The 25,486-nt window shown below is 27.7% G+C and overlaps 5 protein-coding genes across 5 annotated transcripts; all 5 read left to right on the top strand.

Moving 5' to 3' along the window:
- Positions 1–485: 485 nt before the first annotated feature.
- Positions 486–3,778, top strand: LOC145942779 (odorant receptor 13a-like). Its single transcript, XM_083049803.1, has 7 exons — positions 486–681; positions 876–1,145; positions 1,407–1,875; positions 2,355–2,454; positions 2,559–2,687; positions 3,212–3,367; positions 3,725–3,778. The coding sequence occupies exons 1-7, from the start codon at positions 636–638 to the stop codon at positions 3,776–3,778; spliced, it is 1,224 nt and encodes a 407-aa protein (XP_082905929.1). The 5' UTR covers positions 486–635.
- A 2,676-nt stretch (positions 3,779–6,454) lies between these two features.
- Positions 6,455–10,063, top strand: LOC145942795 (odorant receptor 13a-like). The gene is made up of 7 exons (XM_083049821.1): positions 6,455–6,680; positions 6,871–7,140; positions 7,399–7,867; positions 8,305–8,404; positions 8,511–8,636; positions 9,368–9,523; positions 9,952–10,063. Exons 1-7 carry the CDS (start codon positions 6,593–6,595, stop codon positions 10,003–10,005), a joined length of 1,263 nt encoding a protein of 420 aa, XP_082905947.1. The 5' UTR covers positions 6,455–6,592; the 3' UTR covers positions 10,006–10,063.
- Positions 10,064–10,920: 857 nt separating this feature from the next.
- On the top strand, positions 10,921–14,570 carry LOC145942540 (odorant receptor 13a-like). Its single transcript, XM_083049366.1, has 7 exons — positions 10,921–11,531; positions 11,728–11,997; positions 12,261–12,729; positions 13,222–13,321; positions 13,426–13,554; positions 14,101–14,256; positions 14,435–14,570. The coding sequence occupies exons 1-7, from the start codon at positions 11,378–11,380 to the stop codon at positions 14,486–14,488; spliced, it is 1,332 nt and encodes a 443-aa protein (XP_082905492.1). The 5' UTR covers positions 10,921–11,377; the 3' UTR covers positions 14,489–14,570.
- A 2,760-nt stretch (positions 14,571–17,330) lies between these two features.
- On the top strand, positions 17,331–20,757 carry LOC145942539 (odorant receptor 13a-like). Its single transcript, XM_083049365.1, has 7 exons — positions 17,331–17,410; positions 17,601–17,870; positions 18,127–18,595; positions 19,036–19,135; positions 19,242–19,367; positions 20,033–20,188; positions 20,617–20,757. Exons 1-7 carry the CDS (start codon positions 17,380–17,382, stop codon positions 20,668–20,670), a joined length of 1,206 nt encoding a protein of 401 aa, XP_082905491.1. The 5' UTR covers positions 17,331–17,379; the 3' UTR covers positions 20,671–20,757.
- An 853-nt stretch (positions 20,758–21,610) lies between these two features.
- Positions 21,611–25,486, top strand: LOC145942480 (odorant receptor 13a-like). The gene is made up of 7 exons (XM_083049251.1): positions 21,611–22,197; positions 22,394–22,663; positions 22,927–23,395; positions 23,886–23,985; positions 24,090–24,218; positions 24,765–24,920; positions 25,277–25,486. Exons 1-7 carry the CDS (start codon positions 22,041–22,043, stop codon positions 25,328–25,330), a joined length of 1,335 nt encoding a protein of 444 aa, XP_082905377.1. The 5' UTR covers positions 21,611–22,040; the 3' UTR covers positions 25,331–25,486.

Here is a 25,486-nt window from a genome sequence, read left to right as displayed (position 1 = left end):
GTTGAGAAATGATTATATATATATATACATATATATATATATATATATATGAAATGTATTTAATTCACTGATATGTTATTGTCAATGATATGATATTTATACAATATTGCACATTCAATGTTCTATCAACATGATACCTTTTTGCAGTAAAGATCCCAGAGAGAGAAATATATAGTATAGAATAAAGATTGCATTATAGCTTTCTATCGTACTATTATTATTATTATTTTTTTTTTTATAGTTTGCAGCTTCTCTGCATTCGCTACACGAAAAATATTTCCCACTATCAAATATGCAAATACATTATTATCTCTCGCAAAGTGAACGCAAGTAATAAAGTATTAGAAAATATGAAAAAAACTTTATAGATAAGTTCGACATTTTTTTAACGGTATATAAAAGACAGAATACATCTCCCTCTTTATTAAAACAGATGTTCGCATCTATTATTATGGTCATGAAGTTTTGTTACGAAACAGGCAACTTGTTAGCAACTGTGAAAGTAACATCTTTAATATTTAATGCATCCATCGACGAAGCAGACAGGTTACTGCACTTTTTTCTTGAGCATGCGTGATGTTTATATCATTATAAGGTGGGAAGAATAATATGGTCAACACCTCTTCTACACATTCATGTTAGTCTTCGATATGGACATGTCGGAATCTTCAGGTTACAGAGGTACGAAACTTGTCATACATTTTTCATTTAAAGTGTATGTTAAATTTTCATTATACTTTAAAATTATTATTCTATTATATGTTATATATTCACATACATATACATTGCATTTTTATCATTTTTTCTCCAAATTTTACGATTTTCATATTTTGAAATCAATACTCAAACTTCTTTAATAAATGATTTGCTTAAAGATTTCGTATGGGCTATTCAATTAAATCGTCTAAGCCTAGAATTGATCGGCTTATGGCCTAACATTGATGGAGTCGCTAAAAGAAGACTCGGTCCTGACATTCTTGCGGGTTTCGCTTTTATTATGATAGCATTTGTCACTGGTATTCCTCTTGTACATGCGCTTATGCGAGTTTGGGGCGACATGAAGCTAATGATAGACAATTTACGAATTACGTTACCCGTGCTGACGATTTTATTAGAATTTGTTATCATGCGATGGAAACAGACAGGTATGTCTAGAACTATTTGATGTAAAGCATTCACATTTCAGTTCTTCGTAAAATTCTTTTTAGCGTTCGACTTATTACTATAGCCGCATATCAGATTATGATAACAAAAGAAATGTACATGATTTATAATCACAATGTATTGTATTGTTGAAATAAATTATATGTATATACGCTAATTTTTTTTTCAATATAATGTTAACAAATAATTGCTAATATAATTCGATATCTTTTTACCGATATAGCATTTTTTATATTTGCAAGTTCTGTCATCCATCATAAATATGATAGCGGAGGATTGGTTAATGCTAAAGTTAAGCGCAGAGAGAAACGTAATGATAAAACGCGCTTGGACCGCTCGACTAATTATAATTAATGGTTTTGTTATAACAATATCGGCATTTGCTTTACTCATCATTATTCCTTGTTTCAACGTACCACTCAGACAAATAACGAATCTCACGGATCGGAACAAGCCATTACCTTTACAAACTTATTATTTGTACGACACTGATAAAAGTCTGCAATTTGAGTTGACGTTTCTTGCTCAAGCCATAACGATGTTACTAGTAATAATCGTTTTTGTTGGCATAAATGCATTTTTGGGATTTGTAATTCTTCACATGTGTGGTCAGTTGGAGAACTTCAAACATCGACTAATTAGTTTGGCCTCGTGTAAAGATTTCAACAAAGCTTTAAGTAACAGCATAGTCACTCATTTACGTCTAATCAGGTGGGTTTTGATTGTAACAGTACAATGAAATTTCTGCAAACACTTTCTGAGAAAATTTAAGTCTTGAAGGAGGATTTTTTAATTATTAAATAATTAATTATTAAATAATAAATCTATCTTAGACATGATCTATTTCATGTTTTAAACTTTTGTTATTAACTTGTATACTGATACTTTTGTTCATGTATATGATTACTTGTCATAGATTTCTTTTTTTTATTTGGAAATCGGTTCTCCTTTTGCAAAAATTGCAGTTCGTGAAGCTCCTTATTTGTTAAAATTCAGTTTGTTTTTATTTTTAATAAACTACAAGATTCGAGGACTATTTATGTCTACATTATTATTAGGAGATACTGAAATATAAATTTGATAAATAATGCAGTATTAAATAAAAAATTTTTTATATGTAATTATTACTATGTCCAATATGAGAATTTCAATATACTAATATGTTTTTGTATATAAATATTTTTATATAGATATGCCAATAATATCGAAAATACATTTACATTTATATTATTCCTATGTGTACTTCAGTTTGGTATCGTATTTTGTCTATGCGGATTTGTAGGCCTTACTGTAAGTTCTAGTAAAACATATATATTTTGTTGTCGTACATATGATCATTGTCTTCTTAATTCATATCAATCTGTTTTTATTAACTGACGAGATGTATTATTTAGGTAATTACTGACGAAAATATAAATAACATTTCAAATTTCTCAGAAATGAGTTACATGATAATAGCTGTCATCTGTTCACTTTTACAAACGTTTTTTTACTGCTTTGGCGGAGATTTAGTAACAGATCAAGTAAGTCTCACATTAATATATATACAACATAATTAGCATTGTGCATTGTATACACAATCTATTTTATGTTTCATAATGAATCTGTAATGCACATAATCATATTCCCATAAAAATGAATACTTATTGTATGTGTATAAGTTGTATTATCATTTACAATTGATCAATTATGATGTTGTTAAGTTACTATTAATCCTTTCCATTTTATACGTTATTCTATATTTAATAAACATATATTTTGTAGAGCTACTCTCATAAATGTTAATTATAAAGGTTAATTTATTGGATTAAATAAGTTTTCTTTATTTTAGAATTTTAATAATCTAAAATATATATTAAGATACGAAAAAATTAAAATAAATATTTAATTTTCAGTAACGTTTATGAAAGTAATCCATACTAAAAAAGGATATTTAAATATTATTATAATTATAGATATATAGATATAATTAATTAATATTATATATATATATTTTTTTATTGTTATGTATATATGTATACACATGTGTGGTTGTGTTTTTATTAAGTGCGACGCAGTATATCGTACTATTTGCGATTTGGAGTGGTTTACATGGGAGCCACGCAAAGCGAGAAACCTTATTCTTCTAATGTTACTAGCTAAGCAACCCTTTTGCATTACTGCGGGAAAAATTCTTCCGCTAACGATGACCACTTTTTGTAGCGTAAGATTATTAATAATTTATTTTTCCATAGTTTAGCTATAGACTTTTCGAATGTAAAAAAATTGATTTATTAATCATATTTATCGTATTTAAATCTGTGAGAAAGAGAGTGAAAGAGAGAGTTTTTCACAAATATTTAATTAGAATATTTTTAAAATGTTATAATTTTTATCTTAGTATTAAACTCTTACCACAAGAGAGAATATCTTCTTTCTATGTTTGTAAATATATAAACTTATTTTAACAAATATAAATAAAAAAAGCACATAGTTTACATTATCATATATCTTTGTAAAAAATTTTCTAATTTTTTTTAAATCTCTCTTCTCGAATAAAGATATACAATATCATTTTCAGCTAATAAAAACATCAGCTGGCTACATGTCTTTTCTACTAGCAAAGCGGAATTGAAAAAATCAAATAACAATAATGTATTATTATTCAGTTCTTAAAGAAAATAAGAATTAAATTGCAACATAATGATATTGCAGCAGTAAAATTTTACATTTCGATGTATGATATGTGTTGTCAAAAGTATTATTGTGTGATTATGTAGTATGAAATAATGTTCACGATATAAATTTGGGATTCATGTGTTCTTCTCGATCTGAAGAAAGTGGATCCAATTGTTTAAATATTAAATTAACCTTTTTCTTTATTGTACGCTGCTTCACCATGCGCAGGTGTGAAAGTATATGAAATCCAATTATTATCAATCACGCTAAAATGTGATGTGTTTAGATACTTCACTATCTGCTGTACATGACTCGGGGATGTCGATGTCAATAGAATTCTGAATTTCCTGTGTTACCTCATTTACGGCATGCGTGTTTTTGTCGCCTTTGTTGTAATACATGGCAATAAAAGCTCTTGCACTGTATTCACTGAGTTTTCCGCACCTCGTTTGTCTTTCTTCTCTTTGTAATCACGCCTAAGATGAGGACTTTTTTCTTACAGAAATGACAGTGTATTTCAGAAGATTTTATTTTTTCTCCACGCATGATTTCCTTGACATTTATTTTCTTTCTTAGTGTAGTAGCTCTAGTAAACTTGCCTGTTCGTTGCTCATAGATATTTTTTAATTTTGTCCAAATCTCTCGTGCAGATATGCACGTGATGAAGCTTTCTAATTGCTGCTTTTGAATGGCTGAAGAATTAAAATTTATCGTTTTCGCATTGTCTTAACTTATGCTTTCACAGCCACTTCCGCCTTGACTTGTGTGTCCTCGAGTCTACATGGCTTTTACATAGCTTAGCTGACTTTTTGATTCTGTTAAAATTTAATTATTAATCATATTTATATTCTTTAAATCTGTGGGAAAGGGAGAAAGAGGGAAAGAGGGATAATTAAAACAAAATATTTTTTTAAATGTTATAATTTTTATCTTAATATTAAACTTTTATCACAAGAAAGAGTATCTTTTTTCCATTTATGTAAATATAAAAAATTATTTTAGTTATATAAAAATTATTTTAATTAAATAAAATAGCACGCATAGATAGAGTTTATATTATCATATATTTTCATTAAAAATTATTTCCTCTTTTTTAAATCTCTCTTCTTGAATATAGATATACACATATATCATTTTCAGATATTGAAAACATCGGCTGGTTATATATCTTTTCTACTAACAAAGTGGAATTGAAATTCATATAACAATTGTTTATGCTCGACGTATTTATTATAAAATATATTAGCGTGTTATATGAGATAGTGGCCACTACAAGATGCTTCAACAAGAACTTGAAATTCTCGTGTTGCCTTATTTTCAATTCGAATAAAACAGAATTTGTTGTTTAAACCCTTTTCTTTATTGTTAACTACTTCACCGTACACAGATCTAAAAGTGTGAAATCAATCATGCTGAAATGTGATGTGCAAAGACATTCTGCTGATGTCATTGTCGAAGTAATTTTTGATATTCTTTCTTACCTTATTTATTGCATGTGCGCTTTTGTCGTTTTTGTTATAGCACGTGGCAATAAACAAAAGCTCTCGCACCTAAATCACTTAATTTTTCCGCGCCTTGTCTGTCTTTTTTCTTCATTTTGCAATTACGCGCCTTTTTTTACAGAAATAATGCTGCACTTGGGAAGATTTCTTCTTTTCTTCGCGCGTTTTTCTTGGTATTTTTTTTCTCTTAGCTCCAGCCCTTCCGTCTCTTAACTAGCTTACTAAATTTTGAATAGTGGTGATGTATTGCGAAATTGACACGTTGACATTTATCTAGCATTCGTGAAATCTCTTGCATAAAAAAAACTTGCTCAATGCTGATCGTTGCTCGTAGGCATTCTTTAATTTTGTCCACATCTTGCGTGCAGGTGTATACTTGATAAGGCTTTCTAATTGTTGTTTTTCACTCGCTGATGAAATTAAACTCATCGCTTTCATATTGTCTTTAACTCATGCTTCCACTGTCACTTCCGATTTGACTCGTGTGTCGTCGAAACTATATGCGGCATTATAATAGTTATATCCCGAATTTCCAGATTTTAATATACATATGTTTCTTCTGTTAAAATTAGTAATAAAAATTAATAATTATATTTCTTATATTGAAAATAAAATTTTACATTGATTATCTCGTTTATTAATTCTCTATATTTGCTATATACTCGTAAGTTGTATTAGTCTTTGAAAATTACAATCACAATTGTTTTAAGAATAGCACGATGAAAAACTATTTGGATATTGCATTTCTCACATATTAAAAAAAAGAAACTCTGAATTGAAAAAACTTTTTTCCATTCACTGCACAATGTTATGTCAACGAATGTGTTCTTGCACCAAACATGCGAAAAATAAAATGTAAAACGACATTTTGTACTTTCTTTATTGTACTCTTTTTTTTTCATTTTTACTGCAGTATTTCGCAGAAAATTTTTCCAACTACACAACATGTAATTACATGCCACTATATTTTCACAGTAAATGCACATACATGGAACGTAGCAAAGTACGAAAAAACTTTTAATACAAGGTCGATGATATTTATAACGATATACAATATACATCCCGTATACGTCTAGTAAAAAAAAAGAAGGAAAAAACAGATAAGTTTGTAACTATTGTTACGCCTATAAAGTTTTATTACGAAACAGATAACTGACTGGAAACGACTGGAAGTAGCATTATTAATATTTAATAATGCATCCTTCGACGAAGCAGCCAGGTTATTGCACTCGTTTCACGAGCATGCGTGATAGTTATTTTATCATAAGATGGGAAGAGAATACGATGGTCAACACCTCTTCGATATATTCATATTAGTCTTTGATACGGACATGTCGGAATCTTCAGGTTACAAAGGTACGCCTATGTCATACATTTTCCACTTATAATGTACCTTTTTCCAAAATGATTTTAAGTTAGGATTGTATTATAAACATATTTGTTATATGTACACATACTTACATTGTATTTTCATCATTTTTTGAAAAGTTTTACAATTATACAAATTTGTAATTATTACTCAAGTTAAGGTAAATTTTACTTAAAGATTTCATATGGGCAATTGGATTAAACCGTCTGAACTTAGAATTGGTCGGTTTATGGCCTAAAACTAATGGAATCGCTAAAAGAAGATTCGGTTCTGACATTCTTGCGGGTTTCGCTTTTATTATGATAGCATTTGTCACTGGTATTCCTCTTGTACATGCGCTTATGCGAGTTTGGGGCAACATGACGCTAATGATAGAGAACTTACGACTTACATTAATTTTGATGACGGTTTTATTAGAACTTGTTATCATGCGATGGAAACAAACAGGTATGTCTAGAATTATTTGATGCAAAGCATTCACGTTTTATTTCGTAAAATCCTTTTAAGAGAGTTTGACTTATTAATAATTAACCACATATCAGATTATGATAACAAAAAAAATGTACATGATTTATTATTACAATGTATTTTATTGTTGGAATAAATTATGATATGTGTACGATAATTTTCTTTTCAATATGTATGTAACAAGTAGCTAATGTAATTCGATGTTTTTACCGAAATCGCGTTTTTTATATTTGTAAGTTCTGTCATCCATCATAAATATGATAGCGGAGGATTGGTTGACGCTAAAGCTAAGCGCAGAGAGAGATGTAATGATAAAGCGCGCTTGGACCGCTCGACTAATTATAATTTATAGTTACGTTACAACACTATTGGCATTTATTTTTTACATCATTGTTCCTTATTTCGACGCACCACTCAGACAATTAACGAATCTCACTGATCGGAACAAGCCATTACCTCTACAAACTTATTATGTTTACGACACTGATAAAAGTCTGCAATTTGAATTGACGTTTTTTGCTCAAGCCATAACGGTCTTGATAGCATTATTAATTTACGTTGGGGTAAATGCACTTTTGGGGTCTGTGATTCTTCACATGTGCGGTCAGTTGGATAACTTTAAACATCGAATAGTCAATTTGACTTTGTGCAAAGATTACAATAAAGCTCTGAGTAGCTGCGTAGTGACTCATTTACGTCTGATCAGGTAGGTTTCGATTGTAACAAATGAAATTTCTGCAGAATTTCTGAGAAAGTTGAAATCCTGAAGAAGAATTTTTTAATTATTAAATAATAAATTATAGACATTGTCTCTCTCATTTTAAACTTATTATTAACTTGTATACTGATACTTTTAGCGTATTATATGTCATAGTTATTATTCAATTTGGAATCGGGTTTTTTTACAAGAATTGCTTTTTTGAGACTTCTCGTTTATTTTTATTTTATTTTTAAATTATTGTTTTTAATAAACAAGATTTAAAGACTATTTATGTCCGCATTATTATTAAAGAATGCCGAAATATAAACTTGATAAATAATGAATAAATATTAAATAAAAATTATTTTTATATGTAATTATTACTATGTCCAATATGAGAATATTAATATAATATGTTTTTGTATATAAATACGTTCATGTAGATATGCCAATAATATCGAAAATACATTTACATTTATATTGTTTGTATTGGTACTCCAGTTTGGTATGGTATTTTGTCTATGCGGATTTATATTTCTTACTGTAAGTTCTAGTATAACATATATTTTGTGTTGACGTACATGTGGCGTGATTGTCTCCTTAATTCATATCAATCTGTTTTTATTAACTGATGAGATGTATTATTTAGGTAATTACTGACGAAAATGTGAATAATGCAAATATTTCACAAATAACTTACTCGGCAGTTGTTCTTATCTGTTTACTTACGCAAACGTTTTTCTACTGCTTTGGCGGAGAGTTAATAACAGAACAAGTAAGTCGCATATATATTCATATATACAATTATATATAATTAGCATTGTACATTGTATATATATAATCATTTTTGTAATTTAAAATAAGAATATGAATTATATATATAATTATAAAATTTTGCATAAATTAATATTTTTTATATGTAGGTATTTGTTTTTGCCATTTGCTATATGATTGATTAATTATGATGCTATGTAACTTTAATCCTTTACTATTTTGTACATTATTGTATATATTTAATAAACATATATTTTATAGAGCTATTTTCATAAATGTTAATAATAAAGATTAATTTATTAGATTAAATAAGTTTTTTTATTTTTAAAGTTTTGGAATAAAAATAAAAATATTAGGATAAAATTAAAATTAAAATAACTATTTAATTTTCAACGTTTTTGAAAGTAATTTATAGTAAATATATTTATACTATGGATATTTAAATATTATTATAATTGCAAATACATACATATAATTAATTAACGTTATTGTTTATATACATATATTTATATTTTTATCGTATATCCATATATGTACATATACATATATTGTAATTTATATATGTATTTAATATAAAATATATATATGCATATGTACAATATATATATATATATATATATATTTATATATATATATGTATGTGTGTGTGTGTGTGTGTGTGTGTGTGTGTGTGTGTGTGTGTGTGTGTGTGTGTGTGTGTGTGTGTGTATATGTATGTGTATTTTTATTAAGTGCGACGCAGTATACCGTACTATTTGCGATCTGGAGTGGTATACATGGAAGTCGCACAAAGCGAGAAATCTTATTTTACTAATGTTACTAACCAAGGAACCCTTTCGCATTACTGCGGGAAAAGTTCTTCCGCTAACGATGACCACTTTTTGCAGCGTAAGATTATTAATAATCAACTTTTAAATATTTATCTATGACTCTAATGAAATTTAATTATTAATTTTTATCCTTTAAATCTGTGCAAGAGAGATAATTATATTTAATGAAATATAATAAAATATTAAATAAAATATTTTTCTATTCTATTTCTAAATATTTTAAAATATTTTTATATTTTAAAATATTTCATAATAAAATATTGAATAAAATATTTTTTTTAATATTATAATTTTCATCTTATCGTTAGTATTAAACTTTTATCACAAGAGAGAGTATCTTCTCTCTATGCATGTAAATATAAAAAAATGTTTAACATGTAAATCAAAAACCACATAGTTTATATTATTATATATTTTCGTTAAAAATTATTTTTTCTTTTTTAAAATCTCTCTTCTTAAATAAAGATATATGTATATCATTTTCAGCTATTGAAAACATCGGCTGGCTACGTATCTATCCTACTAGCAATGCAGAATTGAAATTCATATAGCAATGTAGCATTATTCATCAACTTGAGATTCTTGTGTTGTCTTCTTTTCAATCCGAATAAAATTGAACTTGTTAAACTTTTTTCTTTATTGTATTTTTTTACTGCTTAAGCTTTTGCCATTCTTGTTATAGCACGTGGCAATAAAAGCTCTCGCACCGAAATAACTGAATTTTTCCGCGCTTTCTCTTTCTTCTTTTTGCAATACGTGAAGAGGCCCTTCCTTTTACAGAAATAACAATGTATTTAAGAAGATTTCTTTCTTTCTCTGCGCATAATTTTCTTCATATTTCTTTTCTCTCTTAGCTCTATTAATTAATTATTTTTACATTTAAATGGAGAAAGTGAAAATGCACTGATATATTTTTCTCTGATTTTCTGACACATATTAAAATGAAAAATTTTGTATTAACATAACGTAAGTTTTTGTTTTATAACCGTTTTAATGTTATATCCGTTGGTAAAAAAATATAATTTAATTATAAAATTTTATGAAATTTAGATATTGAAATTATAATTAGAAATATAACATGAAACCATGGTCAATATATTATTTGTTAAAAAATTTTATCTCATAGTTTTGTAGAAAAATTATATATAGATATATTTATTTTCAGCTAATAAAAACATCGGCTAGTTACATATAGTATTTTTATTGGCAAGGCAGGGGATTAAAGGAAAATCAAACTGACATTTTAGTATTACATTTTAGCATTACATTAATTCAAGTAAATGAGGAATAATATTTATTTTCCTCGACTTAAAATTACTAATAAAAGGCAATAATTGTATATGTTATAAAAAAAAGGAAAAATCATATTATTTACTTCAATGTTTCTTATTTTACGTAAGAATATTATTCTTGTTTGAATATATCATTATCATCGTTGTTTTAAGAATAGTCCGATCAAGTCCGATCTATGATATCGCGTTTTTCTCGGGCAGAGAAGAAATGATACTCTTAATTTAAAATTTTCTGCGTCCACAACTGCACTTATTGTTATATGAATAAATGTGTTCTTGTACGCGAAACATACGTAAGAGCGACATTCTATATTTCCTTTATTGCAGCCGTTTCTTCCTTTTTTGCTGCAGTTTTTGCTATACAGAAAATTTTTTCCACTACATAACATGCAATTACATGCCACTGTATTTTCAAATTAAATGCGCGTTCATGGAACGTTACAAAGTATGAAAAAAATGTTAGTACACGGTATTGCTACATTCGACGAAACAGTTTGTAGCGAAACAATTTACTTCCCGCCTCCTCATAAGCAGACGTTCGTAACTATTCTTATATCCCTAAAGTTTTGTTACAAAACAGGCAACTTGCTAGCACCTGAAAGTAGCATCTTGAATATTTAATGCATCCATCGACGAAGCAGACAGGTTACTGCACTTTCTTGAGCATGCGTGATGTTTATATCATAAAGTGGGAAGAATACTATGGTCAACACCTCTTCTACACATTCATGTTAGTCTTCGATATGGACATGTCGGAATCTTCAGGTTACAGAGGTACGAAACTTATGTCATACATTTTTCATTTAAAGTGTATGTTAAATTTTCATTATACTTTAAAATTATTATTCTATTATATGTTATATATTCACATACATATACATTGCATTTTTATCACTTTTTCTCAAAATTTTACGATTTTTATATTTTGAAATCAATACTCAAACTTCTTTAATAAATGTTTTGCTTAAAGATTTCGTATGGGCTATTCAATTAAACCGTCTAAGCCTAGAATTGATCGGCTTATGGCCTAACATTGATGGAGTCGCTAAAAGAAGACTCGGTCCTGACATTCGTATGGGTTTCACTTTTATTATGATAGCAATTGTCTCTGGTATTCCTCTTATACATGCACTTACACGTGTTTGGGGCGACATGAAGCTAATGATAGACAATTTACGAATTACGTTACCCGTGCTGACGATTTTATTAGAATTTGTTATCATGCGATGGAAACAGACAGGTATGTCTAGAACTATTTGATGTAAAGCATTCACATTTCAGTTCTTCGTAAAATTCTTTTTAGAGCGTTCGACTTATTACTATAGCCGCATATCAGATTATGATAACAAAAGAAATGTACATGATTTATTATCACAATGTATTGTATTGTTGGAATAAATTATATGTATATACGCTAATTTTTTTTTCAATATAATGTTAACAAATAATTGCTAATGTAAATCGATATCTTTTTACCGATATAGCATTTTTTATATTTGCAAGTTCTGTTATCCATCATAAATATGATAGCGGAGGATTGGTTAATGCTAAAGTTAAGCGCAGAGAGAGACGTAATGATAAAACGCGCTTGGACCGCTCGACTAATTATAATTAATGGTTTTGTTATAACAATATCGGGATTTGCTTTTCTCATCATTAGTCCTTGTTTCAACGTACCACTCAGACATATAACGAATCTCACGGATCGGAACAAGCCATTACCTTTACAAACTTATTATTTGTACGACACTGATAAAAGTCTGCAATTTGAGTTGACGTTTCTTGCTCAAGCCATAACGATGTTACTAGCAATAATCGTTTTTGTTGGCATAAATGCATTTTTGGGATTTGTGATTCTTCACATGTGTGGTCAGTTGGAGAACTTCAAACATCGACTAATTAGTTTGGCCTCGTGTGAAGATTTCAACAAAGCTTTAAGTAGCAGCATAGTCACTCATTTACGTCTAATCAGGTGGGTTTTGATTGTAACAGTACAATGAAATTTCTGCAAACACTTTCTGAGAAAATTTAAGTCCTGAAGGAGGATTTTTTAATTATTAAATAATTAATTATAAAATAATAAATCTATCTTAGACATTATCTATTTCATGTTTTAAACTTTTGTTATTAACTTGTATACTGATACTTTTGTACACGTATATGATTACTTGTCATAGATTTCTTTTTTTATTTTTTTTTTTTTAATTTGGAAATCGGTTCTCCTTTTGCAAAAATTGCACTTCGTGAAGCTCCTTATTTGTTAAAATTCAGTTTGTTTTTATTTTTAATAAACTACAAGATTCGAGGACTATTTATGTCTACATTATTATTAGGAAATACTGAAATATAAATTTGATAAATAATGCACTATTAAATAAAAAATTTTTATATGTAATTATTACTATGTCCAATATGAGAATTTCAATATACTAATATGTTTTTGTATATAAATCTTTTTATATAGATATGCCAATAATATCGAAAATACATTTACATTTATATTATTCCTATGTGTACTTCAGTTTGGTATCGTATTTTGTCTATGCGGATTTGAAGGCCTTACTGTAAGTTCTAGTAAAACATATATATTTTGTTGTCGTAGATATGGTCATTGTCTTCTTAATTCATATCAATCTGTTTTTATTAACTGACGAGATGTATTATTTAGGTAATTACTGACGAAAATATAAATAACATTTCAAATTTCTCAGAAATGAGTTACATGATAATATCTGTCATCTGTTCACTTTTACAAACGTTTTTTTACTGCTTTGGCGGAGATTTAATAACAGATCAAGTAAGTCACACATTTATATATATACAACATAATTAGCATTGTGCATTGTATACACAATCTATTTTATGTTTCATAATGAATCTCTAATGCACATAATCATATTCCCATAAAAATGAATACTTATTGTATGTATATAAGTTGTATTATCATTTACAATTGATCAATTATGATGTTGTTAAGTTACTATTAATCCTTTCTATTTTACACGTTATTCTATATATTTAATAAACATATATTTTGTAGAGCTACTCTCATAAATGTTAATTATAAAGGTTAATTTATTCGATTAAATAAGTTTTCTTTATTTTAGAATTTTAATACTCTAAAATATATATTAAGATTCGAAAAAATTAAAATAAGTATTTAATTTTCAGTAACGTTTATGAAAGTAATCCATACTAAAAAAGGATATTTAAATATTATTATAATTATAGATATATACATATAATTAATTAATATTATAGTATTAATTAATATTATATATATATATTTTTTTAATTGTATATGTATATATGTATACACATGTGTGGTTGTGTTTTTATTAAGTGCGACGCAGTATATCGTACTATTTGCGATTTGGAGTGGTTTACATGGGAGCCACGCAAAGCGAGAAACCTTATTCTTCTAATGTTACTAGCTAAGCAACCCTTTTGCATTACTGCGGGAAAAATTCTTCCGCTAACGATGACCACTTTTTGTAGCGTAAGATTATTAATAATTTGTTTTTCCATAGTTTAGCTAGTTTGTAAATATATAAACTTATTTTAACAAATATAAATAAAAAAGCACATAGTTTACATTATCATATATTTTCGTTAAAAATTTTCTAATTTTTTTTAAATCTCTCTTCTCGAATAAAGATATACAATATCATTTTCAGCTAATAAAAACATCAGCTGGCTACATGTCTTTTCTACTAGCAAAGCGGAATTGAAAAAATCAAATAACAATAATGCATTATTATTCAGTTCTTAAAGAAAATAAGAATTAAATTGCAACATAATGATATTGCAGCAGTAAAATTTTATATTTCGATGTATGATATTTGTTGTCAAATGTACTATTGTGTGATTATGTAGTATGAAATAATGTTCACGATATAAATTTGGGATTCATGTGTTCTTCTCGATCTGAAGAAAGTGGATCCAATTGTTTAAATATTTAATTAACCTTTTTCTTTATTGTACGCTGCTTCACCATGCACAGGTGTGAAAGTATATGAAATCCAATTATTATCAAACACGCTGAAATGTGATGTGTTTAGATACTCCGCTATCTGCTGTACATGACTCGGGGATGTCGATGTCAAAAGAATTCTGAATTTCCTGTTATTCTGTGTTACCTCATTTACGGCATGCGTGTTTTTGTCGCCTTTGTTGTAACACATGGCAATAAAAGCTCTTGCACTGTATTCACTGAGTTTTCCGCACCTCGTTTGTCTTTCTTCTTTTTGTAATCACGCCTAAGATGAGGTCTTTTTTCTTACAGAAATGACAGTGTATTTCAGAAGATTTCCTTTTTTCTTCACGCATGATTTCCTTGACATTTATTTTCTTTCTTAGTGTAGTAGCTCTAGTAAACTTGCCTGTTCGTTGCTCATAGATATTTTTTAATTTTGTCCAAATCTCTCGTGCAGATATGCACGTGATGAAGCTTTCTAATTGCTGCTTTTGAATGGCTGAAGAATTAAAATTCATCGTTTTCGCATTGTCTTAACTTTCACAGTCTATGCTTTCACAGCCACTTCCGCCTTGAGTTGTGTGTCCTCGAGTCTACATGGCTTTTACATAGCTTAGCTGACTTTTTGATTCTATTAAAATTTAATTATTAATCATATTTATATTCTTTAAATCTGAGGGAAAGAGAGAAAGAGGGAAAGAGGGATAATTAAAACAAAATATTTTTTTTAATGTTATAATTTTTATCTTAATATTAAACTTTTATCACAAGAAAGAGTGTCTTTCTTCTATTTATTTAAATATAAAAAATTATTTTAGTTATATAAAAATTATATTAATTAAATAAAATAGCACGCATAGATAGAGTTTATATTATCATATATTTTCATTAAAAATTATTTTCTCTTTTTTAAATCTCTCTTCTTGAATATAGATATACACATATATCATTTTCAGATATTGAAAACATCGGCTGGTTATATATCTCTTCTACTAACAAAGTGGAATTGAAATTCATATAACAACTGTTTATGCTCGACGTATTTATTATAAAATATATTAGCGTGTTATATGAGGTAGTGGCCACTACAAGATGCTTCAACAAGAACTTGAAATTCTCGTGTTGCCTTATTTTCAATTCGAATAAAACAGAATTTGTTGTTTAAACCCTTTTCTTTATTGTTAACTACTTCATCGTACACAGATCTAAAAGTGTGAAATCAATCATGCTGAAATGTGATGTGCAAAGACATTCTGCTGATGTCATTGTCGAAGTAATTTTTGATATTCTCTCTTACCTTATTTATTGCATGTGCGCTTTTGTCGTTTTTGTTATAGCACGTGGCAATAAACAAAAGCTCTCGTACCTAAATCACTTAATTTTTCCGCGCCTTGTCTGTCTTTTTTCTTCTTTTTGCAATTACGCGCCTTTTTTTACAGAAATAATGCTGCACTTGGGAAGATTTCTTCTTTTCTTCGCGCGTTTTTCTTGGTATTTTTTTTCTCTTAGCTCCAGCCCTTCCGTCTCTTAACTAGCTTATTAAATTTTGAATAGTAGTGATGTATTGCGAAATTGACACGTTGACATTTATCTAGCATTCGTGAAATCTCTTGCATAAAAAAAACTTGCTCAATGCTGATCGTTGCTCGTAGGCATTCTTTAATTTTGTCCACATCTTGCGTGCAGGTGTATACTTGATAAGGCTTTCTAATTGTTGTTTTTCACTCGCTGATGAAATTAAACTCATCGCTTTCATATTGTCTTTAACTCATGCTTCCACTGTCACTTCCGATTTGACTCGTGTGTCATCGAAACTATATGCGGCATTATAATAGTTATATCCCGAATTTCCAGATTTTAATATACATCTGTTTCTTCTGTTAAAATTAGTACTAAAAATTAATAATTATATTTCTTATATTGAAAATAAAATTTTACATAGTTTATGTCGTTTATTAATTCTCTATATTTGCTATATACTCGTAAATTGTATTAGTCTTGTTTGAAAATTACAATCACAATTGTTTTAAGAATAGCACGATGAAAAACTATTTGGATATTGCATTTCTCACATATTAAAAAAAAAGAAACTATCAATTCAAAAAACTTTTTTCCATTCACTGCACAATGTTATGTCAACGAATATGTTCTTGCACCAAACATGCGAAAAATAAAATGTAAAACGACATTTTGTACTTTCTTTATTGTACTCTTTTTTTTTCTTTTTTACTGCAGTATTTCGCAGAAAATTTTTCCAACTACACAACATGTAATTACATGCCACTATATTTTCATAGTAAATGCACGCATACATGGAACGTAGCAAAGTACGAAAAAACTTTTAATACAAGGTCGATAATATTTATAACGATATACAGTATACATCCCGTATACGTCTAGTAAAAAAAAAGAAGGAAAAAACAGATAAGTTTGTAACTATTGTTACGCCTATAAAGTTTTACAAAACAGATAACTGACTGGAAACGACTGGAAGTAGCATTATTAATATTTAATAATGCATCCTTCGACGAAGCAGCCAGGTTATTGCACTCGTTTCACGAGCATGCGTGATAGTTATTTTATCATAAGATGGGAAAAGAATACGATGGTCAACACCTCTTCGATATATTCATATTAGTCTTTGATATGGACATGTCGGAATCTTCAGGTTACAAAGGTACGCCTATGTCATACATTTTCCACTTATAATGTACCTTTTTCCAAAATGATTTTAAGTTAGGATTGTATTATAAACATATTTGTTATATGTACACATACATACATTGTATTTTCATCATTTTTTGAAAACTTTTACAATTATACAAATTTGTAATTATTACTCAAGTTAAGATAAATTTTACTTAAAGATTTCATATGGGCAATTGGATTAAACCGTCTGAACTTAGAATTGGTCGGCTTATGGCCTAAAACTAATGGAATCGCTAAAAGAAGATTCGGTTCTGACATTCTTGCGGGTTTCGCTTTTATTATGATAGCATTTGTCACTGGTATTCCTCTTGTACATGCGCTTATGCGAGTTTGGGGCAACATGACGCTAATGATAGAGAACTTACGACTTACATTAATTTTGATGACGATTTTATTAGAACTTGTTATCATGCGATGGAAACAAACAGGTATGTCTAGAATTATTTGATGCAAAGCATTCACGTTTTATTTCGTAAAATCCTTTTAAGAGAGTTTGACTTATTAATAATTAACCACATATCAGATTATGATAACAAAAAAAATGTACATGATTTATCACAATGTATTTTATTGTTGGAATAAATTATGATAAGTGTACGATAATTTTCTTTTCGATATGTATGTTAACAAGTAGCTAATGTAATTCGATCTTTTTACCGAAATCGCGTTTTTTATATTTGTAAGTTCTGTCATCCATCATAAATATGATAGCGGAGGATTGGTTGACGCTAAAGCTAAGCGCAGAGAGAGATGTAATGATAAAGCGCGCTTGGACCGCTCGACTAATTATAATTTATAGTTTCGTTACAACACTATTGGCATGTATTGTTTTCATCATTGTTCCTTGTTTCGACGCACCACTCAGACAGTTAACAAATCTCACTGATCGGATCAAGCCATTACCTCTACAAACTTATTATGTTTACGACACTGATAAAAGTCTGCAATTTGAATTGACGTTTTTTGCTCAAGCCATAACGGTCTTGGTAGCATTATTAATTAACGTTGGGGTAAATGCACTTGTGGGGTCTGTGATTCTTCATATGTGCGGTCAGTTGGATAACTTTAAACATCGAATAGTCAATTTGACTTTGTGTAAAGATTACAATAAAGCTCTGAGTAGCTGCGTAGTGACTCATTTACGTCTGATCAGGTAGGTTTCGATTGTCACAAATGAAATTTCTGCAGAATTTCTGAGAAAGTTGAAATTCTGAAGAAGGATTTTTTAATTATTAAATAATAAATTATAGACATTGTCTCTCTCTCATTATCAACTTATTATTAACTTGTAGACTGATACTTTTAGCGTATTATGTGTCATAGTTATTATTCAATTTGGAATCGTTTTTTTTTTACAAGAATTGCTTTTTTGAGACTTCTCGTTTATTTTTATTTTATTTTTAAATTATTGTTTTTAATAAACAAGATTTAAAGACTATTTATGTCCGCATTATTATTAAAAAATGCCGAAATATAAACTTGATAAATAATGTATAAATATTAAATAAAAATTATTTTTATATGTAATTATTACCATGTCCAATACGAGAATATTAATATAATATGTTATTGTATATAAATACGTTCATGTAGATATGCCAATAATATCGAAAATACATTTACATTTATATTGTTTGTATTGGTACTCCAGTTTGGTATGGTATTTTGTCTATGCGGATTTATATTTCTTACTGTAAGTTCTAGTATAACATATATTTTGTGTTGACGTACATGTGGCGTGATTGTCTCCTTAATTCATATCAATCTGTTTTTATTAACTGATGAGATGTATTATTTAGGTAATTACTGACGAAAATGTGAATAATGCAAATATTTCACAAATAACTTACTCGGCAGTTGTTCTTATCTGTTTACTTACGCAAACGTTTTTCTACTGCTTTGGCGGAGAGTTAATAACAGAACAAGTAAGTCGCATATATATTCATATATACAATTATATATAATTAGCATTGTACATTGTATATATATAATCATTTTTGTAATTTAAAATAAGAATATGAATTATATATATAATTATAAAATTTTCATAAATTAATATTTTTTATATGTAAGTATTTGTTTTTGCCATTTGCTACATGATTGATTAATTATGATGCTATGTAACTATTAATCCTTTTCTATTTTGTACATTATTGTATATATTTAATAAACATATATTTTATAGAGCTATTTTCATAAATGTTAATAATAAAGATTAATTTATTAGATTAAATAAGTTTTTTTATTTTTAAAATTTTGGAATAAAAATAAAAATATTAGGATAAAATTAAAATTAAAATAACTATTTAATTTTCAACGTTTTTTAAAGTAATTTATAGTAAATATATTTATACTATGGATATTTAAATATTATTATAATTGCAAATACATACATATAATTAATTAACGTTATTGTTTATATACATATATTTATATTTTTATCGTATATCCATATATGTACATATACATATATTGTAATTTATATATGTATATAATATAAAATATATATATACATATGTACAATATATATATATATATATATGTATGGGTGTGTGTGTGTGTGTATATATGTATGTGTATTTTTATTAAGTGCGACGCAGTATACCGTACTATTTGCGATCTGGAGTGGTATACATGGAAGTCGCACAAAGCGAGAAACCTTATTTTACTAATGTTACTAACCAAGGAACCCTTTCGCATTACTGCGGGAAAAGTTTTTCCGCTAACGATGACCACTTTTTGCAGCGTAAGAATATTAATAATCAACTTTTAAATATTTATCTATGACTCTAATGAAATTTAATTATTAATTTTTGTCCTTTAAATCTGTGGAAGAGAGATAATTATATTTAATGAAATATAATAAAATATTAAATAAAATATTTTTCTATTCTATTTCTAAATATTTTAAAATATTTTTATATTTTAAAATATTTCATAATAAAATATTGAATAAAATATTTTTTTTAATATCATAATTTTTATCTTATCGTTAGTATTAAACTTTTATCACAAGAGAGAGTATCTTTCCTCTATGCATGTAAATATAAAAAAATGTTTAACATGTAAATCAAAAAGCACATAGTTTATATTATTATATATATTCGTTAAAAATTATTTTTTCTTTTTTAAAATCTCTCTTCTTAAATAAAGATATATGTATATCATTTTCAGCTATTGAAAACATCGGTTGGCTACGTATCTATCCTACTAGCAATGCGGAATTGAAATTCATATAGCAATGTAGCATTATTCATCAACTTGAGATTCTTGTGTTGTCTTCTTTTCAATCCGAATAAAATGGAACTTGTTAAACTTTTTTCTTTATTGTATTTTTTTACTGCTTAAGCTTTTGCCATTCTTGTTATAGCACGTGGCAATAAAAGCTCTCGCACCGAAATCACTGAATTTTTCCGCGCTTTCTCTTTCTTCTTTTTGCAATACGTGACGAGGCCTTTCCTTTTACAGAAATAACAATGTATTTAAGAAGATTTCTTTCTTTCTCTGCGCATAATTTTCTTCATATTTCTTTTCTCTCTTAGCTCTATTAATTAATTATTTTTACATTTAAATGGAGAAAGTGAAAATGCACTGATATATTTTTCTCTGATTTTCTGACAGATATTAAAATGAAAAATTTTGTATTAACATAACGTAAGTTTTTGTTTTATAACCGTTTTAATGTTATATCCGTTCGTAAAAAAATATAATTTAATTATAAAATTTTATGAAATTTAGATATTGAAATTATAATTAGAAATATAACATGAAACCATGGTCAATATATTATTTGTTAAAAAATTTTATCTCATAGTTTTGTAGAAAAGTTATATATAGATATATTTATTTTCAGCTAATAAAAACATCGGCTAGTTACATATAATATTTTTATTGGCAATGCAGGATTAAAGGAAAATCAAACTGACATTTTAGTATTACATTTTAGTATTACATTAATTCAAGTAAATGAGGAATAATATTTATTTTCCTCGACTTAAAATTACTAATAAAAGGCAATAATTGTATATGTTATAAAAAAAAGGAAAAATCATATTATTTACTTCAATGTTTCTTATTTTACGTAAGAATATTATTCTTGTTTGAATATATCATTATCATCGTTGTTTTAAGAATAGTCCGATCAAGTCCGATGTATGATATCGCGTTTTTCTCGGGCAGAGAAGAAATGATACTCTTAATTTAAAATTTTCTGCGTCCACAACTGCACTTATTGTTATATGAATAAATGTGTTCTTGTACGCGAAACATACGTAAGAGCGACATTCTATATCTCTTTTATTGCAGCCTTTTCTTCCTATTTTGCTGCAGTTTTTGCTATACAGAAAATTTTTTCCACTACATAACATGCAATTACATGCCACTGTATTTTCAAATTAAATGCGCGTTCATGGAACGTTACAAAGTATGAAAAAAATGTTAGTACACGGTATTGCTACATTCGACGAAACAGTTTGTAGCGAAACAATTTACTTCCCGCCTCCTCATAAGCAGACGTTCGTAACTATTCTTATATCCCTAAAGTTTTGTTACAAAACAGGCAACTTGCTAGCACCTGAAAGTAGCATCTTGAATATTTAATGCATCCATCGACGAAGCAGACAGGTTACTGCACTTTTTTCTTGAGCATGCGTGATGTTTATATCATAAGGTGGGAAGAATACTATGGTCAACACCTCTTCTACACATTCATGTTAGTCTTCGAAATGGAGATGTCGGAATCTTCAGGTTACAGAGGTACGAAACTCATGTCATACATTTTTCATTTAAAGTGTATGTTAAATTTTCATTATACTTTAAAATTATTATTCTATTATATGTTATATATTCACACACATATACATTGCATTTTTATCACATTTTCTCAAAATTTTACGATTTTCATATTTTGAAATCAATACTCAAACTTCTTTAATAAATGTTTTGCTTAAAGATTTCGTATGGGCTATTCAATTAAACCGTCTAAGCCTAGAATTGATCGGCTTATGGCCTAACATTGATGGAGTCGCTAAAAGAAGACTCGGTCCTGACATTCGTATGGGTTTCACTTTTATTATGATAGCAATTGTCTCTGGTATTCCTCTTATACATGCACTTACACGTGTTTGGGGCGACATGAAGCTAATGATAGACAATTTACGATTTACGTTACCCGTGCTAACGATGTTATTAGAATTTGTTATCATTCGATGGAAACAGACAGGTATGTCTAGAACTATTTGATGTAAAGCATTCACATTTCAGTTCTTCGTAAAATTCTTTTTAGAGCGTTCGACTTATTACTATAGCCGCATATCAGATTATGATAACAAAAGAAATGTACATGATTCATTATCACAATGTATTGTATTGTTGGAATAAATTATATGTATATACGCTAATTTTTTTTTCAATATAATGTTAACAAATAATTGCTAATGTAATTCGATATCTTTTTACCGATATAGCATTTTTTATATTTGCAAGTTCTGTCATCCATCATAAATATGATAGCGGAGGATTGGTTAATGCTAAAGTTAAGCGCAGAGAGAGACGTAATGATAAAACGCGCTTGGACCGCTCGACTAATTATAATTAATGGTTTTGTTATAACAATATCGGGATTTGCTTTTCTCATCATTATTCCTTGTTTCAACGTACCACTCAGACATATAACGAATCTCACGGATCGGAACAAGCCATTACCTTTACAAACTTATTATTTGTACGACACTGATAAAAGTCTGCAATTTGAGTTGACGTTTCTTGCTCAAGCCATAACGACCTTACTAGCAATAATCGTTTTTGTTGGCATAAATGCATTTTTGGGATTTGTGATTCTTCACATGTGTGGTCAGTTGGAGAACTTCAAACATCGACTAATTAGTTTGGCCTCGTGTGAAGATTTCAACAAAGCTTTAAGTAGCAACATAGTCACTCATTTACGTCTAATCAGGTGGGTTTTGATTGTAAAAGTACAATGAAATTTCTGCAAACACTTTCTGAGAAAATTTAAGTCCTGAAGGAGGTTTTTTAATTATTAAATAATTAATTATTAAATAATAAATCTATCTTAGACATTATCTATTTCATGTTTTAAACTTTTGTTATTAACTTGTATACTGATACTTTTGTACACGTATATGATTACTTGTCATAGATTTCTTTTTTTATTTTTTTTTTTTTAATTTGGAAATCGGTTCTCCTTTTGGAAAAATTGCACTTCATGAAGCTCCTTATTTGTTAAAATTCAGTTTGTTTTTATTTTTAATAAACTACAAGATTCGAGGACTATTTATGTCTATTATTATTAGGAAATACTGAAATATAAATTTGATAAATAATGCACTATTAAATAAAAAATTTTTTATATGTAATTATTACTATGTCCAATATGAGAATTTCAATATACTAATATGTTTTTGTATATAAATATTTTTATATAGATTTGCCAATAATATCGAAAATACATTTACATTTATATTATTCCTATGTGTACTTCAGTTTGGTATCATATTTTGTCTATGCGGATTTGTAGGCCTTACTGTAAGTTCTAGTAAAACATATATATTTTGTTGTCGTACATATGGTCATTGTCTTCTTAATTCATATCAATCTGATTTTATTAACTGACGAAATGTATTATTTAGGTAATTAATGACGAAAATATAAATAACATTTCAAATTACTCAGAAATGAGTTACATGATAATAGCTGTCATCTGTTCACTTTTACAAACGTTTTTTTACTGCTTTGGCGGAGATTTAATAACAGATCAAGTAAGTCACACATTTATATATATACAACATAATTAGCATTGTGCATTGTATACACAATCTATTTTATGTTTCATAATGAATCTCTAATGCACATAATCATATTCCCATAAAAATGAATACTTATTGTATGTATATAAGTTGTATTATCATTTACAATTGATCAATTATGATGTTGTTAAGTTACTATTAATCCTTTCTATTTTACACGTTATTCTATATATTTAATAAACATATATTTTGTAGAGCTACTCTCATAAATGTTAATTATAAAGGTTAATTTATTCGATTAAATAAGTTTTCTTTATTTTAGAATTTTAATACTCTAAAATATATATTAAGATTCGAAAAAATTAAAATAAGTATTTAATTTTCAGTAACGTTTATGAAAGTAATCCATACTAAAAAAGGATATTTAAATATTATTATAATTATAGATATATACATATAATTAATTAATATTATAGTATTAATTAATATTATATATATATATTTTTTTAATTGTATATGTATATATGTATACACATGTGTGGTTGTGTTTTTATTAAGTGCGACGCAGTATATCGTACTATTTGCGATTTGGAGTGGTTTACATGGGAGCCACGCAAAGCGAGAAACCTTATTCTTCTAATGTTACTAGCTAAGCAACCCTTTTGCATTACTGCGGGAAAAATTCTTCCGCTAACGATGACCACTTTTTGTAGCGTAAGATTATTAATAATTTGTTTTTCCATAGTTTAGCTATAGACTTTTCGAATGTAAAAAAATTTATTTATTAATCATATTTATCGTATTTAAATCTGTGAGAAAGAGAGTGAAAGAGAGAGTTTTTCACAAATATTTAATTAGAATATTTTTAAAATGTTATAATTTTTATCTTAGTAATAAACTCTTACCACAAGAGAGAGTATCTTCTTTGTATGTTTGTAAATATATAAACTTATTTTAACAAATATAAATAAAAAAGCACATAGTTTACATTATCATATATTTTCGTTAAAAATTTTCTAATTTTTTTTAAATCTCTCTTCTCGAATAAAGATATACAATATCATTTTCAGCTAATAAAAACATCAGCTGGCTACATGTCTTTTCTACTAGCAAAGCGGAATTGAAAAAATCAAATAACAATAATGCAATATTATTCAGTTCTTAAAGAAAATAAGAATTAAATTGCAACATAATGATATTGCAGCAGTAAAATTTTAGATTTCGATGTATGATATTTGTTGTCAAATGTACTATTGTGTGATTATGTAGTATGAAATAAT

This window comes from Prenolepis imparis, unplaced genomic scaffold (assembly GCF_030444845.1).
Source record: "Prenolepis imparis isolate NDT839.2.m4 unplaced genomic scaffold, iyPreImpa1.0 SCAF_11, whole genome shotgun sequence".
NCBI lineage: Eukaryota > Metazoa > Arthropoda > Insecta > Hymenoptera > Formicidae > Prenolepis > Prenolepis imparis.
Note: the sequence above shows the minus strand (reverse complement) of the source record. Positions and strands in the feature narration are given on the sequence as shown.

What these genes read in the sequence shown, in the direction of transcription:
- LOC145942540 (XM_083049366.1), top strand. Translation starts at nt 11,378, where the DNA reads ATGCATCCATCGACGAAGCAGACAGGTTACTGCACTTTCTTGAGCATG. An exon ending in GGAATCTTCAGGTTACAGAG is followed by an intron (nt 11,532 to 11,727) that starts GTACGAAACTTA and finishes TTTTGCTTAAAG; the next exon opens with ATTTCGTATGGGCTATTCAA. An exon ending in CATGCGATGGAAACAGACAG is followed by an intron (nt 11,998 to 12,260) that starts GTATGTCTAGAA and finishes TATATTTGCAAG; the next exon opens with TTCTGTTATCCATCATAAAT.
- LOC145942539 (XM_083049365.1), top strand. Translation starts at nt 17,380, where the DNA reads ATGGACATGTCGGAATCTTCAGGTTACAAAG. An exon ending in GGAATCTTCAGGTTACAAAG is followed by an intron (nt 17,411 to 17,600) that starts GTACGCCTATGT and finishes TTTTACTTAAAG; the next exon opens with ATTTCATATGGGCAATTGGA. An exon ending in GAGAGTTAATAACAGAACAA is followed by an intron (nt 19,368 to 20,032) that starts GTAAGTCGCATA and finishes ATTTTTATTAAG; the next exon opens with TGCGACGCAGTATACCGTAC.
- LOC145942480 (XM_083049251.1), top strand. Translation starts at nt 22,041, where the DNA reads ATGCATCCATCGACGAAGCAGACAGGTTACTGCACTTTTTTCTTGAGC. An exon ending in ACTCATTTACGTCTAATCAG is followed by an intron (nt 23,396 to 23,885) that starts GTGGGTTTTGAT and finishes ATTTTTATATAG; the next exon opens with ATTTGCCAATAATATCGAAA. An exon ending in GCGGATTTGTAGGCCTTACT is followed by an intron (nt 23,986 to 24,089) that starts GTAAGTTCTAGT and finishes TGTATTATTTAG; the next exon opens with GTAATTAATGACGAAAATAT.
- LOC145942795 (XM_083049821.1), top strand. Translation starts at nt 6,593, where the DNA reads ATGGGAAGAGAATACGATGGTCAACACCTCTTCGATATATTCATATTA. An exon ending in ACTCATTTACGTCTGATCAG is followed by an intron (nt 7,868 to 8,304) that starts GTAGGTTTCGAT and finishes ACGTTCATGTAG; the next exon opens with ATATGCCAATAATATCGAAA. An exon ending in GAGAGTTAATAACAGAACAA is followed by an intron (nt 8,637 to 9,367) that starts GTAAGTCGCATA and finishes ATTTTTATTAAG; the next exon opens with TGCGACGCAGTATACCGTAC.
- LOC145942779 (XM_083049803.1), top strand. Translation starts at nt 636, where the DNA reads ATGTTAGTCTTCGATATGGACATGTCGGAATCTTCAGGTTACAGAG. An exon ending in CATGCGATGGAAACAGACAG is followed by an intron (nt 1,146 to 1,406) that starts GTATGTCTAGAA and finishes TATATTTGCAAG; the next exon opens with TTCTGTCATCCATCATAAAT. An exon ending in GAGATTTAGTAACAGATCAA is followed by an intron (nt 2,688 to 3,211) that starts GTAAGTCTCACA and finishes GTTTTTATTAAG; the next exon opens with TGCGACGCAGTATATCGTAC.